The following is a 19,934-nucleotide window of genomic DNA, read 5'->3' on the forward strand; positions in this document are numbered from 1 at the left end:
CTGTTATGCACTTGGGTAATTGGCCTTTAAACAATCTGGGCAGAACAGTTGATTTATTATTAAAGGAGGGAGCCAAATATTGAAATGTAGCTACACCTCCAGATTGTGCCTTAATGATTTTCACATTTGCTATATATATCACTAAAGTGACCATGACAACACAGCAACATTTTGTGTTTTAAAATTGCTAATAGTTAAAATGACAAGTTTGTTATTCTTTCTTAGAAATCCTATCACATCTAAAGCAACACTTCTCGCTGTAGGGTTTATCTGTAAACTAGAAAACACAAAGTGGTAATATTGTCTATTTAAGCTGTCAGATTTTTGCTGTTACTTTTTGTCTGCATTGCACAAATAAATGGTAGTCATTGTTTTGAAAAAAGTAGAATACAAACATATTTTTGCAGGTGATCCATTAATAATTAAAAAATGTATTTATTAGTTAAAACAACTTTTACATTTTTAGGCTTATGTTTGCAAGTACTAAAATGTACACCTATTATCATAGAAGAAAAGCACAGTAAAAAACTGTACAAACAACCCGTGCGCTCTGAGAATATAAATTATTACATCACACTCATATTTATACAGTTCTATGATCGATGTAAGCGTAAAATAAAAGAAAGAAAGTGACTGGACGCCTTCAAGTTTTCTAGTTTTAATGTTATTTCCTTTCCCTGATTTGTTTGTAAATGTTTTGGGTTTTTTTGTTTTTTTTTGCTGGGCTCCCTTGTTTTCTTTTATGTTTTGTTTTCTTTATTTTTTTGACTCATTCTTTACTAGTATGTTTCTTGTTGCATTTCCTGTCATCATTCTTACTTTTTCCATCTTTCTTTATTGTTTTGCCTCTCTGGTGGAGTAGAAGAACATTAAAAATGTGGAACTGAAAGCTGATGGTAAGGTCAAGACGAAGGAGAGTAGCGGATCTTTTTCATCGCTACCTTTTCAGAACTCAGTCAGTTCCTACAGTGAGAAATCTGAAATTATTAGTGCAGAGGCAGAAGCAAGGACTATGAAAAAAAGTATTCATGATAAATTTCGAAAAGCCTCAGAAGCTGGCAAATCAAAGTATGTTGCCAGTCAAGAGCAATTTAGTTCATTGGATAAAGATAGCAGAGAGAAGGAAACTGATGCAAGCCTTTCTAAGACCCAGAGCATAACTAGGAAGCAAAAATCAAAGAAATGTAAAAAAGATTTGACTAAGAACACGGATGGTGCCACATCATTGATAAATAGGGAAGCAGACATTTTAGAAAAATCCAAAAACAATAAGTATGATAAGACCCCCAAAATGATCCGTGTCCAAAGCCATGAAAGTTTTAGTGGACAACTAATGGTTAGTGGTAAAAATGGGTACAATTTGTTTAGTAAGGATGAAAATACATTATCCTCCTCTTCTAGCTCAGACAATTTGACAGATAAGAAATTTAGAAAGGATGTTACTTTTGTTGAAAAATCAAAGGGTAACAGAGATAAATATTTTAAGAAAGAAGAGCATAGTAGTAGTAGTAGTAGTAGTATTACTGAGCATTTAAAAGAAAATGTAAGACCAACAAATTTTAGCAAGAAAAAAGAAAGTAAAATAATTACTGTTCAGAAAATAGAAAGTGTAGAAACGGAAGGACATAGTGATAGTAGGAATAAGGAAAAGAAAAGTAATGAAAGGGGCCAGACAACTATGGTCAAAGAGAAAAAAACGACAGTGGAAGGCACAGGTATAGCAGTAGAGAAGGAAAATGATGAAAAAGCTGATGATGTGGAAGAGGGGGAAAATGAGGAAGAAGAAGAGGCAGAGGAGGAGGAAAATGAAGAAGAAGTGGAGGAGGAGGAGGATGAAGCAGAAGAAGGCAAGGAGGAAGAAGAGGAGGAAGGGGAAGAAAGGGAAAATGAGGAGGAAGCAGAAGAAGGGGAAGATGAGGAGGAAGATGAAGATAAGGAGGAAGAAGAAGAGGAAGATGAGGAAGAAGCTGAAGAAGGGGAAGATGAGGAGGAAGTGGAAGACAAAGAAGGGGAAGATGAGGTGGAAGCGGAAGAAGGGGAAGATGAGGAAGAAGCTGAAGAAGGGGAAGATGAGGAGGAAGAGGAAGATGAAGAAGGGGAAGATGAGGTGGAAGCGGAAGAAGGGGAAGATGAGGAAGAAGAAGAGGAAGATGACGAAGAAGGGGAAGATGAGGAGGAAGAGGAAGATGAAGAAGGGGAAGATGAGGTGGAAGCGGAAGAAGGGGAAGATGAGGAGGAAGCGGAAGAAGGGGAAGATGAGGAGGAAGGGAAGAAGGGGAAGATGAGGAGGAAGAAAAAAAAGGGGAAGAGGAGGAGGAGGAGGAGGAAGAAGAAGGGGAAGAGGAGGAAGAAGAAGAAGAAGAAAATGAGGGGGAGGATGAGAAAGAGGAAGGAGAAGATGAGGAGGACAAAGAAGAAGGGGAAGAGGAGGACATAGACGATGATGATGAACAACAGAATACAAAAAAGGACACTGACAAAAAATCAGAAAAAGGGAAAAGAGATCTGGAAAAGAAGACCCATGAGAAACAAAATAAATTTAGTAAAACAACAAAACAAACTGATAAAAAAAAAACAAATGTTCAAAATAATAGGGAACATGAATCTACAAAATCTGAAAACATTGCAAACTTCAAGAATCTTGACCCCTCAACCCAATTCTGGGACAATATTTTACCACAATATTTGACACTAAAGTAATATTGACATTAGTAAATTTTAATATGGGATAAGCTTAGTAGTTGTTCTGAAATTAACTTTTTTATGTAAAAAAATTAATGATAGGTCCACTTAGTGTTATAGTGTCAACTAATGATTGCACTCCTGACATAATTTAACCAGCTTAATTACCCTAAAACTAAGCCTTGGTTAGAATATTTGTGGTAGCGGCAAGCCGGAAAAGATTTGAGTAACATTGCAAGGAATATATTAAAAACAATTTAAATTTTCACTAAACTAGAGGACAGCTTTTTGAGCATTAGTTTGTGTTTTTTTTTTTGTTTTTTTTTTGGGGGGGGGGGGGGGCAATATACAATACAGTTAGTACTTAGTACTACTTAGTATTTAATGTAAATCTTTAAAGGATGACCATCTGAGAAAGCACATGGTAAAAGTATTAGTAGATCCACAGAAATGTGGTGGTTATTTTTTCTGGCTTTGCTAGTAGATATCAGTTTGTATATCTGTTTGTCTTTGGTTTGTGCCCATATCGACCATAGGAAAACTAGGGAAGCAAAGGAGGGTGAAGCCAAGCCTAACATTAACAGGAAGAGTTTAAATAAATCTTCATCTTAAATCTGTTTTTTTTTTTTTAATTTCTAAATATGCCAATCGTCTTGACATTGATTTTCTATGAGTATAATATATGCTTCTTCATATTTCTTTTACGTTTTTTCAGTGATGAGTTTAGTTTGTCAAATTCTGATAAAGTTTTGCACTTTAACAGAAAGTGGGTACTTCGTATTAAAAGTATCATGTAAATCTGATTCAGAATGTCAACCTAAACCTTCAACCGTGGCAAAAAAAAGTGGATTTGCAGTAAGCTTCATTAGATCTGAGGTCCACTCCTACCTATTCCTAACAAAATTCTAATACTTATTGAAACTTACTATAATTTTCAATAATAATAATACCAGAAAACACTCTCTTCCCAACAATAGACAATTCTGCTATGTCTAACCTAAATAATAAAATGCATATTTTATTCAGCTGGTGCTATATATATTCTTGCCTTTTATTTACCACTACTAACATTTCATTCTATGTGTTTTGCCTTGCTGTTATTTATGTTTTATATTTTTTTTTCTTTTGTATTTTGTGTATAGTTTAGCATACCAGTAAAATAACCTGTACAATTGTATAGATTTTATTAAATTAATATTTCAAAAGCAGGAGATTTTTTTTTTCTTTTTGAACTTGCATGTCCACTGTTTATCATTAAAAATACTTTCAGTAAAAAGCAAAATGGTGTCAAAGGACTTTGCTATCTCCAAAATCAAATCACATATTACATTTATCTGGTAGAACCTACCACAATGCTACCCATTCTTTTCTTCTGTGATGGAAGACCCTGGTTTTACTAGACTGCTTTCCCCCAACCTCTATAGAGTTCAAAATTTCTTCCATTCTGACTGTGGCTTTCCTTTTTGGAACTCTTCTCCCTGGACTACTCTTTCCAGTTGTCTCAATTTTTGTGCACTCTTTCTCCTGGGAACTGTTTTCTCTGCCCCTTAACTTCATTTGAGTCTCTTTGTATTGGCATAGGGGAGGCACGTCATATTATTATTATTATTATTATTATTATTATTATTATTATTATTATTATTAATTTACAGGATTTATATAGGGCCAACATATTACACAGTGGTGTACATTAAATAGGGGTTGCAATTGAGTGAGCAATACAGACAGTGACACAGGAGGAAAAGCCCCGGTCCTGAAGAACTTACAATCTAGTACGTGGGGGAATTAACACACAATAGGAAGGGAAATATGTAGTGGTGGGTAGTAGTGACCGTTTTAAAAGACAGAATAAGATGGGTAGGTAAGTTTGAAAAATTGAGTTTTTAGTGCTCTTTTAAATGAGCATAAAGTAGGAGCAAGCCGAATAGGACGAGAAGGACCATTCTAGAGAATTGGGGCAGCTCTAGAAAAGTCTTGGAGTCATACGTGTGATGAGGTTATGAGTAAGGAAGTCAGTTGTACGTCGTCAGAGGAGCAGAGAGAGCGGCTGGGGGAGTATTTTTTTATAGGTCAGAAATGTAAGTGGGACAAGAACTGTGGAATGATTGGAAAGCAAAGCACAGAAGCTTGAATTTGATTCTTAGGTAAAATTAAAGCCAGTGTAGAGAACTGCAAAGAGATACAGCAGAAGAGGAGCATAGGGAAGGATGGATGAGTCTGGCTGCAGCATTCATAATAGATTGTAGAGGAGAGAGTCGGGTTAGTGGAATACCAGAGAGGAGGATGTTACAGTAGTCCAGACGAAAGATAAGAGTGTGTACAATGAGTTTGGTGGTCTCTGGGAACAGGTAGGGGAGTATTTTGGAGATGTTGCGTAGGTGAACGTCACAGGACCTGGAAATGTTCTGAATATGGGGGCTAAATGGGAGGGCAGAATCAAAGGTAACACCAGAGACAACGGTCGTGAGGGGAGGGACGAATAGCAGTGTTGTTAACAGTTAGGGGATTTGGAATTTGAGGGGAGGATGATGATGAGTTGTGTTTTGTCCAGGTTTTTAAAAATCGGTCAGACATTCATGGGGTGCACAGATAGATTTGAGTGTCATCAGCATACAGATGGTACTGTAAGCCAAAGGAGGAGATGAGACTACCAAGAGAGGAAGTGTACAGAGAAAAGGGAACCGGTCCAAGGACTGACCCTTAGGGAACATCAACAGGGACCAGAGTGGAAGAGGAAGAATTGCCATTGAAAGAAACTTGAAAGGAGCGGTCAGACAGATATGAAGCAAACCAAGAGGGAGCAGAGTCACTGATACCCATGGAGCGCATGATTTGTATTAGAAGGGGGTGATCAACAGTGTCAAAAGCAGAGGAAAGATCAAGGAGAAGGAGGAGGGAAAAGTTGGCCCAAGACTTAGCTCTGATGAAGTCATTGGCCACTTCGGTAAGGGCTTTTTCAGTGGAATGGTCAGCTCGAAAGCCAGACTGGAGACTGGAGCACCAACTCTCTCCTTGACCCTCTCCAGTCTGGCTTTCGAGCTGCCCATTCCACTGAAACAGCCCTAATTGTAAGTGTTCCTTGCTTGACAGACAGCCCTCAACTTTGCAGAGCTGGATCATCCAAAGGGCAACCTAGGCAGAAGCTTAGAGCCCAGTGGGTGTCCTGTAGCTCGAACCCTTGTGGGTAAACCATGGGTATAGCACGGTTGGCCAAAGTGGTATACTTAATATTTCACAACAGAGAGTCTATTTCTAGGCAGACGGAGCCTGAGCAGTACAATAGATATGCTCTGGTATCTAAAAGGACCGTTTAAAAAGGGTATTTTCTTTACTTTCACCTCATCTCCCCCCCCTAGCTTTCAGGCCAAACTGATCTGTGAGTTAAACTGAGTTTGTGTCTAGGTACCCATAGACATAAGCTGACAATTGCCTAATCTGTCCATTTTACATATGATAAAGTAATAACCTCTTGTCTGTGAGTAGCTTCTGGCAGGACAGCCAGCATCTTTACCCATGGGTTTGCTATAGCTGTACATCGAAGCTGTGCATTTGCATGCAGCCTTATGAAGAGTCACAAACCATGACAACTCAAGCAAGTACATTGCAATAAATTTCAGAATAGCATTTAGGCACATCCTAACTGTCATGTTTCTTACGTTGAAAACAAAGGCAGATATATCAGTTTAAATGTCAAAGGTTAATTACAACATATCTATTTTGTTGTGGACAGCTGTTAAAACAATTTTTGTTAAGAAAACCAGATGGTATGAAGAAACTCTGTAAGCCTTAAATAAAGCTAATGGCCTATTCCTTGAAATTTTATAAACTCTCGAATGAGGTGTTGCTAAAATATATAATAGAAACATAATTTTGAACCCTTGTACATTTAAATATATGGGTTTACAGATCAAGGAGACGTAAAAAGCATAGATCAAAGATTATTTTTGGTAAGTAATTTATTACCCTAATGTCAGGATCAATACGCTTCCTGTGTGAAGGAAGTAAAGGATGTTTCCATTTCATAGTGGCTCCAGGCCTCCATTCACAATTTATTCACCATATTATTTTATAAAAAGTAAACACAGGCAATTGGTTTGCTGATGAATACTGCAGTAGTTGCACACTAGCACCAAACTATTCATTTACAAATCAAAGAAAAACACTGACATTGATGCAAAAGCCACGAAATGTCTTTATACATACTGTCAAAATCCCTATCGCGCACGTCCTTATTTAATTATGGTGTTAAATTCACTAAAATGACAATGAGGGTTGTCATATAGGAAAAAATGCAAAAGAAAAGTTTGACCATATTTTACTTTGTCATAAAAGAAACATGCATGATTCCATTGCCAATTTTATTTTTGAATATGACGGATTTGTGGTTTTGGGGTCCTTATCCTACCGTAGCAACATGGTATGAGATGAGAACAGGTAAAATAAGTGGATGCAGGAAAACTAGAAATCACTACTACAATCACTCTGGGCTCTGGGAGTATATCAGTAAATTGTAATTTCTTGTTTATTGCGTTTGATAAAGTAATACGCCAAACAGAATGACTAGTTTTGTTTATTCTACCAAGCATATGTTGCAGTTTGCTGATTTTCTATGTTCCTAGCATATATTTGTATAATATAGAAGTGGAAGTGCATGACATAGACACAGGCGAATTAAAATCATCTTTTACCCACTGCAGGAGGCTTCCTGTTCTTTAGGGAAATGTCCCTTTTCCTCTGGTGATTCTTTTATGACCTAAATCTTTTACCTAATCTTCTCCTTCCATTTTTTTTTTGTGACACTTTTGTTATTTAACACACAAATTTATTAGCTGATACCTATACTAGAAATCAATGGGCCTAGGTTTAGTAAAGCTCTCCAAGGCTTGAGGGGGATACACTTTTTTATCAGTGAAGCTGGGTGATCCAGCAAACATGGAATGGATTTCTTGAGTCATTTGCTTTTTGCTAGCAAATGTTTTGAATCCTGGACCAGATGCATTTCAGGTTTGCTGGATCACTCAGCTTCACTGATGAAAGTGTATTCTGTCTAACCTTGGGGAGCATTAATAAATCAGGTACAATGACTCTCAATAAATTGTTGGACACTAGATAATAAATGGTTGGTTTTGCATACATTTCTCTACAAATATTTTTGAAAGAATTAATAATAAATTATTTCTGGTCATTTGAAAATGTAAACCTGCAAGAATATTATGTGTAGCTATTACAGTATTGTGTGTACTTGATTACTTTTTTTCAATCCTTTACTTGGCAACTTTTATTTCTGCCTCAACACAAGTTTCTGTAAGTATCATCATAGATCTAAACTGTTGAACTAACAACTATTGGGTAACAATGAATTGAGTGCTTACCGGTCTGTTTAATGTTTGTATCACTAATTTGAAATGTTACATTCAGTACCCAGTTTTACAAAAGAAAAATGTGTGAAAAATGTTGTGAACGAACATATCAATTGGGGCTGTGGTGGTATAAATTAGAAATGTATTTACTTTTAGAGTACAAGTTCATGTTAAAACAGCAACTGTGTAGAGGGTTCTCTTCCTTCACAATGTATTATGCCTCCACACAGACCCAATATGCAACTCAGTCTTACTCTTTGATATTTGTCCTTAGTCCATGCTGCGCACTATTTACATTTATTTTTATGCTGGGTGCTTGTACTTCAGTGAAACTGTGGAACTTCTTGTGCTATAAAAGTACAGGTAAATATAGCAATGCATTAACAGTGAATTTTAAACAATCTGTGTAACCTTAACCTTGTGTAAAAAAAAAAAAAATCTACATTACCAGTTTGTACCTTCTAGCTCACTCATTTATATATATATATATATATATATATATATATATCAGAACAAAACAAAATTATTAATTAAAAAAAAACTCTCATGCAGACAGATGTATGCATTCCTCGTCACATGACACATTTTCCCAGCGGCACCATCCAGTGATATTTCATAAAACTTGCACTTTTTTGTGTCCAATTACCTATAGCCACAGAAAGAAGCATGTACTGATATCAGCCTTGGGAATGAATACTGTCCCTTTAAATTTTATTGAATTACAAATTGTGCAAATTGTCCTGAGATTGTTCAACCAGTTTTTTCTACAGTGAAGGCAGGTGGAAGATTTTAATGAAAAAAAAAAAGATGTCTGCAAGTAGGTAAAACACCCCACTAAAAGTGAGAGAAAGTTCAATAAGCCTTTAAATCATGGAAATCAAGGGTGCCTTTAATGCTTGCCTAACAATGGCAAGATAAGGCTGTTCAATATGGCGTATTTATCATAAAGATCTACAGGATGTGTCTGTTTTGGCTCTCCCAGTTAGTTTTGGAGCAGAACAAGTACTTACCTGATGAAAAAATGTACTTCCTGCGCAGTGGACAGCTTGGCGGAAATGAGCTGGATTGTGATGGATCTATGGGGGAGCGGAATAGATGGCTCTATCTTCTGGGGTTCTTTGTTAAAACATGAACTTGTATTTACTTTTATTTCAGAACTGTGCAAATTAGAACTATGCAATTTAAAAAAAAATGGTTACAAAACTCTAAAGTATAACTGAATGAAGATGGGGGTTTTGTAATCCAACTACAGGGCACTGAAAGAGCTTCTTTTAGCCAAATGCACTGAAAAGATATGTGTTGCATTACCATGCATTTTCAAATGACCTGCAAATGACGTTGCAAAGAATATCCAATCATGTACAAATAATTCTACAGAAAACAGAAATTTGCTTGCATGTGACTTGAATGAATGATTTCAGCAAATCTTCACCTCATTCACTATGTTAAGTGAAATATCCCTTGTAAGGTCAAAATTCAACAAGTAAAGTGCTTAAACCGGATTGTATTAAAATGTTGATAACTTTCCATATGGGGAAAAGGATCAGAGGTGAAGAATCTTGTTTCTGTATGTACAGTGTTTTCGGAACTTACAATCAATTGTTTCAATATGGTACATTGAGTGCATAATTGGCAATGTTTCTGCTCATGTATACTAGGCCTTATGGCTACTACCCTAATAACCAACGGAACCTGTACACCAAAAGTCCCCAACCTGTGGTCTGCAGTGAAAATTTTGGTGGTCCGCTGCTCTAGCCATGCGGACCATGTCCCTGATATGCATCACAGGCTCAGGGCTATGGGCGGGTTGTATCTCTGGACACAGCCCACCCACTCTCCTATCACAGGCTCAGGCTTTTGATAGGGGGGTGGGTTCTGGCATCATGTCATCACTCTAGGGGAAGTTCTTTTCCCTTCAAGTGACGCATGGCTCTCTGCGCAGGCGTGGTCTGGAGTCCGTAAATTTAGTGGTCGGTGACAACAAAATGGTTGGCGACCACTGCTGTATATCCCAGATTTAAGGGCTGTAAATCTGTAATAAGTATGCCTGCAGAATTTCAACAATTCTGAAACTGAATATTTGGAGTTTTGCATAAGCCCAGAGTGGTCCTCTTTGTGAATATTTTGGTAAAATTAATTTCAACTGAGATTGCATCGCCTCCAGCATCACAAATGGTGCTAACCAAATTCCCATTAGGAAAGTTAGGTGATGGTTTTGTATATTACTTTGTAAAACAGGAGGAGTATAAGCATGAAGAGTCTGAGGGGGATGATGATGAGGATGAGGAGGAGGAGGAGGAGGAGGAGGAGGAGGAGGAAGAAGAAGAAGAAGAAGAAAAGCCATTGGATGAGGAGGAAGAAGATGAGAAGGATAATACTACTAATGATAAAACTAAAGAAAGTAATGACTCTGTATCAAATAAGAGCAGAACAGCATCACCTGTGAAACCATCAGAAGAGGTATTATAAACAACTTTACATAACAACTAAACCACATGAATGCTCATTAAAAAATAAAGATTAAAAGTAGCAAAATGCACAGATGAAATACATATAAGGAGACTGTTTTTTGTGAAACAACATTTTAAAGGATTAGTATTTCTGGCCATGTAGTCCTTAGACTTGCTTAGTCTGTCTAGCAAGGAAGGGGACCTGATCTTTCCCCTCTCATACAAGTCCCTAATCCATTCCACCCTGTAACTGAACAGTGGGAAAAAAATCAGCATCCTGCTGAATGTATCACTCTGCCCTCCTATTAGCATACCCCTAACTGCAGCACACCTAAATATATAATTGTGTTGACTCTGGCCCTGATTTACTAAAGCTCTCCAGGGCTGGAGAGAATACACTTTCTTCAGTGAAGCTGGGTGACCTAAAAAACATGGAATGGATTTCCTAAAATCATTTGCTAGCAAATGTTTTGAATCCTGGGCCAGATCCATTCCAGGTTTGCTGGATCACCCAGCTTCACTGATCAAAGTGTATTCTCTCCAGCCTTAGAGAACTTTAATAAATCAGGTCCTCTAGACCCAGTTTTTACCTTATACATACAATGGTAATACCATTACCAGCACATATTTAATGTTTTACATTGGGTACTGCAGTGATCTGGAATAAATGCACAAAGAATTGTAATTAGATAAATTTTGCTTTTCCCTTTCACTTGCACTGTTACTATGATTTTGGCAAATAGTCTGTTCTGAATAAATCAAAGTTACTAGAAATCAATGTAGGAAGGGGTGGGTTCATAAACTTTTAAAAAACTATTGGCTGACAATTGCTGGAACACAATATTTCCCACATGATGAGTAAATATGTTTATTCATCTCACTTTTGTGAGAAGTTTTTTTTTTATAATGTTTTATATATTAGGATTTTCACTATGCTAGTGCATTCTGGGTCTTTTGTGTTTTTAAATTGATCAGCTGAATCAAGACCAGACAGAATCACTGAATGTCACACGGTTATAAACAAGAGGTTAAAATGTTTGTACAGAGCACATGGCACAAGACTGATAACACTTGTGAAACTTTTATGTTATCCTTTGTTTCACAAAAAAAGTATTTTTTCATATTGTTCAGATAGTATATGCTTATCTGTTTATTATGTAAAGGTTTCTTTCTTTTATGATAATACTTAGTATATTTTTAGCTGTCTTTTTGCAAAAGTTAGTTAATCTAAAGCTTTTTGTCATCAGGTCACTAAAAATGCTGAACAGACGGTTTCTAACAGCAAAGCAGACAGTGGTATGTATTATTTGCAGCTTAGGCTTTTTTCTCTCCATTTAAAAACTGTATGCTGATTAATAATTACTATTTTGATGACTACCATGTGAATGGTCATGGTTTTTTTGTGAGATAAAGTAATATTGCCTAATAACTTTTATCTAAAACTGTTACACAAAATATTTTGGCAAATAATTTTCCTACTTGTACATTTAATTTTATCAAAAGGGTTAATCCGGGACACTTTTTGGGTCTTAATCACAAGCATAACTACTTAGGAATGGAGGGACCTAGGAATTGCCAAGTGTTCTTACCACTGAAAGCTCTTGTGGGTCCTCTTGTTTTTTAATACCCCTTTACTACAATATATTTGTTCCCTTACAATGGAGTTTATAGATTATAAAGACTATGTTCACATATATACTTTTTATTGTACAATTGTACAACTAGTGTGGCGTCAAAAATAGACACAGTTTATCATTCCTTTGAGTATATAAGCATTTTCTTTAAATGCATTTAAACATTTTCTTAAATGCTTTTGCTTAGAATTTCCAGTCCAGGGATCTCACAGATGATTTTCAAAATAGTGATTTACCCAATGAGCAGAAATATTATCTCTACCATTATAATTCACTTACAGAACTAGATAAAAGTGTTAATGAAGTCCAGTCTTCAGGAAATGATGTAACCAAATCATCACTTTTTGAGAAAACAAGACGGGTAAGTCACCTATTGATATTATCGATTTATCTAAATGCTTTTTTATAAACGTGTGCACAGAACAGAGCTGGTAAACAAAGTTATTATTATCCACCTGTCTTCAGATGAAACAGTGCATTTCAGGGTAGAAAGATGGGCAGAACCCTGTTTTTTTTTTGTTTTTGTTTTTTTTTTGGTAATAAGATAAAAGAAGGGCATGTGTTGAAAACTTTTTCACAAATGTTAATGGCAGCCAGTTTAAGATGTTTCTGGAATCATTTAGAATGTATTTACATGCAGTTGACCCACATTTGACCTGCTTTAACCAGGTTTTGCATTCCTATAAATTTGTATTCAGATGTTTAACCACCAAAGCAAACAAATGCCTATAAATGGCAGTTTATAACATAACAATGGCAGCATAACAATGGCAGGTTTGCCAGTTATTTTAAAGGAAAACTTTACATTTAAAAATGCTACAAATTACGTTTGAAATGTCATTGAGAAGATAAAGCTTATTTGTGATTTTAGTAATTGAGACCATAGGCAGTTCATAGGGCTTTTTTGTGGCATTTGAGAGCTAAAAAGAGATGGAGAATCTAGTCAATGTTTGCTTGTATTATAGGAGAACTGATCCAATATGACTATAACTAAAATAAATTATACTGTAATCAATTCTACCCAAAAAAATTCATATGCCAATATTTAAATTACCTTCTAGTACTAAATAACTATTTTTATCCTTTTTGCGTTCATACTAGAATAATATAACACAAAGTCATTAGAAAACTAGCTCTTGCACAGAATGGCTTTATATATGTTTTAATTATTGTTATTGGTAAATCTAAGTTTTATGTGATTAAATGTTGTTTGTAGCCTCAAAGAGGTATATTATTAGGCCAGTAAAGCAAATATTCACTTTTTAAATCCATTTGCAGTTATCCCTATTTAAAAAACGGTTGTCGACAAGTCAGAAGTCACTGCAAGGAAATGGAAGCATAGCTAATACTTCAAAAGAAAGCAACGCTGAAAAGGCTAAAGAAGCAGAAAAATCTACACATGGCAAAGATGAAAAACAGAACACTAAGCAAGAAGATACTAAAATTACTGATCTGCCTCGTCAGGAACACTCAGAAAATGAACAGAACACGCAAGATAAAAGATCTAAATCCGCAACCTGTGTACTTTTATGAGGGCTATATGTCTTCCTGTGCGTCCTGACAAGAAATGTCAATCTTTGGGCACCCCACCTCATGCTGTACTGTAAATCAACAGCTATTTAACAGACACAAGTTGTTCAATCTCTAAACGTTACCAATCAGCTTTGGCCCTTCTTAAAGAAAAACATCTTTCTATATGGTTAGAGCCGTTGAATGATTTGGAGTACAATAAAAGCAATGGTTGTCTGTCAAACTGATTTCTTAACAAAAAAAAAAGTATTGTACATCTGCAGGATGATGGTGGAGTTTGAAACCATGCAACAACCCCTCTTACTGTCCATGGTTTGAGGAGGATAGTGATTTTCTTACTTTACTACTGGAAGAGATAGCCTCTTCCTTAAATCCAGTTAGTAACTCAGGAACTAAGGGATGTTAGAATCTTTCAAAGCAGAATAAACAGTTTAATACCCTCTTTTTTAAATGCTGTTATTTTTCACAAGTAATAATGACAATCTATATAATGCCTACATCAATATAACCTTATAATCAAGCGTTAAAATAACCTATGTTGAGCATGTTTACAGAATACAAAATTAATAGAAATTCTTTCTGTTAATGGAGAAAAGGTTCTCCTTAGCACTGGTCACATGAGCTAAAGCCTAAACATTTGGTCACATGATTTCTGCACAAGAGAGCAATAGTTCATCCAGTCTTTGATATTGGTCTTCAAAAATGATCACTCAAACAGGTACAGGCATGTGGTCAGCACCTAAGGAACAAGAATAGGCATTTTCACCAAATATACATTCCAGTTCTTCTGTTACTGTATTCTGTCCATCTCAGCAGGACTTAGCCATACTTTGATGCTGGAGTTTCAGCGGTACAGGGTCCTTTTGCTACATATTCTCTTTTTTAAAACAGAGTATATAGGGGTTTTGCCTATACAGTAACAGGACTGACCTGCACTTATTATGGAATCCCTACTACTAAGTTTCAGATTTTGTAGGTCCAGGATTCTCAACTCCACCAAATCTCTACACACATCACTAATGCAGTCATTAAAGCTGTGATCCTAACCACAGCCTTCAAGGAACCATGTGATTTGACATTTTGTAAGATTACTTAATCATTTTTGTAATAGTTTTACTTTTCTTGGAGTTAAGAAAAATAATGTGTAACTTCTTTGGGACTTTATGGAAATAACACTATTGTCTATCCTTTTCACAGCCTGTCTCCACTACATCAAGATCTTTTAGCAATGAAAGGGTTTTTCAGCCAGCACTTTACTGCAGTCAGCAATTGTATTAGATTTTTTAATTATCCTCTTTTTCCCAAACTGAGCCTTTTAAGTGGTTTTAATCAGTCTTCAAAAGAAAAACATTTATAGTGCTTAGGTTTTGTGGGGTTTTTTTAAGATTTCAAATGTATCCTACAAAATTTCCCTGTGTGATTTGCATTGGGGCTCTTATTTTGCATCTCTGTACACAGACACATATTTATAATTATGTATATTGTTTGCATGGTGTATGCACTGAATTTCATTATAATGTTATTAGAATGTGTAAATGAAAATATATTTAATTACTGTGGCCTTTAATTGCTCAGTGTTGTAAAACAAAGAAATATATATTTTTTTAAATATCTTCTATACCTGAACCTTTGTATTCTTTGGTCTACATTTTGTTGTGATTTAGGTAATATAATATTTAATAAAATGGCATGAACTTGTAATGCGTTGTTCTCTAACATTTTTATTTTAATAAAAATAGTTAATTTAATTGTTTTCACTATGTTTGGAATGTTATACTAACACATCAATGTGGCCTTTGCTTTAAAGAACAACAGTGTTTCTTAAGGAAACTAATCCAGTGGTTCTTAAGTGTTAACATGCTTTGACAAGTATTGAATTATCTTCTTAGATGTGTGCTTTTCATATAGCACCAACATTTGTGTTGTATGGACACAGGACAACTCAACCATTAAATTAAATAAATACTTCTATGTCTGTTTGGGTACATGTAGTATGGAATTGTAAATGATTTTTGCATATATAAAACCATATATTTACTATGTCACTGCTGCATCCTTGTCTTCAAAGTTAATATGTGCCCAGACTATGTATAACTAAAAATTTCTCCTTGAGGTACGGAAATCTCTTTTTCTAAAAGAGAAGATTCTGGCATACTGTAAACTGGTCTTTCCCAACCTTTTCAACATGGGGGAAACTTTTTAATAACTTTTGGTCTTCTGGGAACCCTGGCTATAATTACTATATCTATAGCTCTCAGTACATTAATTGTGCTAGTCAGTCAAAGTGTTCCTTATATTACTGTCCAGTAGGAAGAATCCCACCCTTATAGATAGCCACAAAGATCATTGTTATCAGGTAAAGTGAACTGAGTAGCATAGGCTACTTATTGCTCAGGAAACCTTTGTCCTTGCTTGTTTCCCCTAAACCATCTCAGATGTAAGCCCATTCCTCCCCCTCTAAGCTATATTCTTACCTAGATCTTGCACAAGGTTGTTTGGACCCGGTTCCTTAGCATCTTCTCCTGATGTATACACATCCAGCGTAGCCGCATACATTTAGGCAATTCTGTAGGATTTAGCATGTAGCATCTGCTTTTTAGGTGCAGACAAAAGGGTAAGGAAAACTTACAACATTTCCTTACACTTTGGAGGATTGTCTACCCTTTTGCTTAGCCATTTCTGAAAATGCTAGTTGCCTGGTTGTTCATGCTGATTCATTGGCCCCAATAACGTTTGTGTCATTGACCTATCACATGTTTACTAAAATGAGTAGTTTTTTTCTTCTACTTCTTTCTACTTCCACGACAGTAAGTCAATGAGTGCTGAATGCAAACACAGTCAGTACTGATGAAAGGGCATCTGCAATCTTCATATTTCTTCCTACTTTGTATACCTTCAATGAGTTTAATAGGTGGACTTTCATTGAAAGGCACCTCCTGAAAATGCAAGCTGACTTGCTAATATTCTCACCTTTTCTACCTTTTGGACCTAGAATAGGTAGATAAAGATTTAGAGACAACTGGCTTTTTCAGGACGTTAGTAATCGCCACCTTCAAATTACTTTCAATACAGATTATGCAGATGCTGATGCTATAGAGTAAATTCACTTTCTTTTTCTTTTTTTTACTGCCTTCAAAAAGTACTAACTGGAGGCAAGCATGTGGCTTTGGAGATGGATACAAGTCAAGAAGACCAATTTTTCTTTACCAGAATTTAGGGTCAATACAATGGGCCTGATTTTTTAAAGTTCTCCAGGACTGGAGAAGATAGACTATCATTGGAGATCCTGTGTGATCCATCAAACCTAGATTGCATCTGGTCCAGATTTGGAAACCTTTGCCAACTAATAGCAAATTATTTTTAAGAAATCCATTCTAGGTTTGCTGGTTTACCCAGTTCTCCCACGATAGTCTATTTTCTCCAGTCCTTATTAAATCATTATCATTGTGTCATTCTTTACTATGACATTGCTTAACTTTTTTTAGTTACAATTTGCTTATATTTTTAGTATAGTGGATTTACTTTGAATACTATCTGTTTGGTGTTTATACAAACAACAAAACTGTAGTACTGGCATATATACATATATTATAGACATATTTCATTTTACCATTTGCTAGAGAAGAAGTGAGAATGCAGTCCATTCGGGCTGTCCAGAAAACAAACGTTTGGCGCTCAACACAGACAAAAACGTATTAAATGTTACCTATGTAAAATATAAGGTAACACAGCCATAGCACACACCATAAGAGGTATGCTGCTTGAGCATTAGAAATTAAATATATGGTTTGCATTCTGTGAATGAACTGCAACAACTTAGTCTCCTCTATTTGCTTATAACAACATTGCACACAGATGAGCCCAGTGTATAGCTGCCAGCAGTTCCTCAAGCATTAACTCAAGTTGTTAGCCAGCTCATACTTCTTCCCTTGAATGTTAAGTCAGGATTCCTGAGAGCCAGGCCACATCAGTGTGATTATAACAGCAAGCTCAAGTAGGCACTTTGTGCACTGCCTGTTTAGGTGATATTCAGGGGGGTTCATGTGATCTAGCTGACAGCACATATACATTTTATAGTGTTTTTAATGCTCAATAAAATCTCTTAAAACTAAAATATTTTCAGCAAAGAACTTTATAGAAATTACTATTGTGGTGTTATTTTTTTTTTCATTTTAGATGTAGCAGTGTCATTAGTATGTGTTACTTGTGTGGTAACAATTCCTAAACTAGGTAATTACAGAGCTGTTAGAAGATCATACTGTTCTGCTTTATGTGCCACGTCATGAGTCTTGTGTTTCTTCTTTTGTTGGTTATTTCTTTTAGTTATCCTCCTTTTTTTGATTTTGGTTTTTTATTGTTTTTTTATTATACTCTTTATAGCTAGTGTTCTAAATGATATGTAGCATGATGGTGCTCTATATTATCAATGATGGTGAACTGATAACTGGTTAGCTTCTCACTACTGATCACTTAAAGTATATCTTTAGCCAAAACTCTAGCCCATGTATTTGTTGCTCCTCACCTCCTGTCTGTTAACACTGTGACAATATTGGGTCTATTTATAAAGCATTTGAGATTCAATTTCTTTCATTGAAACATGCACCTGGAATAGTCTCCAGCAGGAACATTTTAGAGAATGTCAGATTTACTGCTTTATAAATAGATTCCTAAATGAAAACCACTCCGCAAAGCTTGTCAGGCTTTTATTCAGTTCCTTTTTTAAAAAAAAAAAAATGTAAGTTTTTACCACTTGAGAAGCTGAAAAGGCATCAACTTGGGTGGTTGACCAGCTTGGCCTGATTGAATTCATAGGGGATCTCTAGATATCATAGCAATACCTCAAATTAAAAAAAGTATTGAAAAGGTTGCTTTTTTCTAACTTTCCACCACTAAAGAAGACTAAAGTGATAATTAGTCTTAAAATATGGCAGGCATTTTAACCAATCCATGTTTCGGTGGTTCCCAACCTGTGTGTGATGGCATCCAACCTCCTCCTATAACTAAAACGTCTCGATGGCTCCAGTGGTGGTGTACAGTTCTGAATGGTGCTGTCTGTCTATGGCCGCTGGCAGGTCTGCCTCTCTGCCATGCCCATCCTTCCCCACTGACTATTTATCACTAAGGATGCAAAAAACATTCTCACTAATTGGAGATGGGTTGGAGGAAGAATGGCACACATGAGGAAGGCACACATGAGAGGGAGCAGCAGTTGGATAAAACCAGGTGTCAGCGTGTCAATCAAAGGGCAAGTAAGTTTTGGGGTCTTTTCCTGAGGACTTTGCTTGGGGGGTCTGCCACATGGGAGCTGTCACTGATGGGTATAACAAGGTATGCCTTACCTAATAATGTGGAAATATTATGGGTTTATTTTGAAACGTTACTAAATGGCCATAATGTGCTGATATTTTATTGTAGTGTGTAATGACTTAGGTTGAAAACCACTGCCTTACTCTGTTTAAAATTTAAACTAATATAGATTTTAGATGTACAGTATCTTAGGGGTTTATTTATAAATGTTTTCATCCACTATTCACATAACGTATACTTGAATCACACATTTTTCCAATAATATCTTTTAAAAAATATTTGTTGGAACCATTGATAAATAAACCTCATAGTGTACTCTTCTAAGATGGCACACCAGGACTTGTAGTATTTAAACTCTAACCTTCTGCATGTTGTGTGTATAGAGTAAAACAGAAATGTGTTGTGTTTAGTTACATGTGTTTTTCTTTTTCTAGAACTGCAATAACGTTTATTTTGTAAACTGTAGGTATATGGTTTTTGTAAGACCTGAACATTTCACATCAAAGGTGTAAATAAAATGAATGAAAAAAAAATTCTAATTGCAAAAATAAAAAATCAAGCAACATAGAAATTGGGAATATAGAAAGCATTTAGTTTTTTTTGTCTGGCATGTTTCCAACCTAAACATCCTTGAAAAACTATGTTAGTCCAGAAGCCTGGAGGAAGTAACCCATGTCAATGCAACCATTAATAAAATCAGACCTTAGCAAACAGACCAAATGGGTTACAAAAGTTTATGTTTCAAATCCAGGTTCATCTACAGTTAATTCAAAGCAGAAATGGTGCCTTTTATTTTAAATGTCTGCTTCTCTACAAAGAAAAAAAGTGAAATTACGAAACAACTTCTGCAAAGCAATCATATAGTAGAGTTCTGTAGGGAATCTGCTGTGTCCAATGAGGAATTGCAGCTCTTCTCCCCCTCCTTTTTCCTGGCAAAGATTCAGTTCTTCAAGGGGAAAAAAACTTGCGGT

The 19,934-nt window shown here is 35.9% G+C and overlaps 1 protein-coding gene across 1 annotated transcript in view; it reads left to right on the plus strand.

Annotated features, from left to right (window-relative positions):
- The window catches only part of RPGR (retinitis pigmentosa GTPase regulator), a 52,597-nt gene extending 37,190 nt beyond the window's left edge, over positions 1 to 15,407 (plus strand). Inside the window, 6 exon segments of the mRNA XM_072414457.1 lie at positions 863 to 2,264; positions 2,267 to 2,698; positions 10,129 to 10,502; positions 11,740 to 11,788; positions 12,408 to 12,487; positions 13,405 to 15,407. Coding sequence (XP_072270558.1) covers positions 863 to 2,264; positions 2,267 to 2,698; positions 10,129 to 10,502; positions 11,740 to 11,788; positions 12,408 to 12,487; positions 13,405 to 13,659 — 2,592 coding nt within the window. The 3' untranslated portion in view covers positions 13,660 to 15,407.
- The last annotated feature ends 4,527 nt before the right edge of the window (positions 15,408 to 19,934 follow it).

Source organism: Pyxicephalus adspersus, chromosome 1, assembly GCF_032062135.1.
Source record: "Pyxicephalus adspersus chromosome 1, UCB_Pads_2.0, whole genome shotgun sequence".
Lineage (NCBI taxonomy): Eukaryota > Metazoa > Chordata > Amphibia > Anura > Pyxicephalidae > Pyxicephalus > Pyxicephalus adspersus.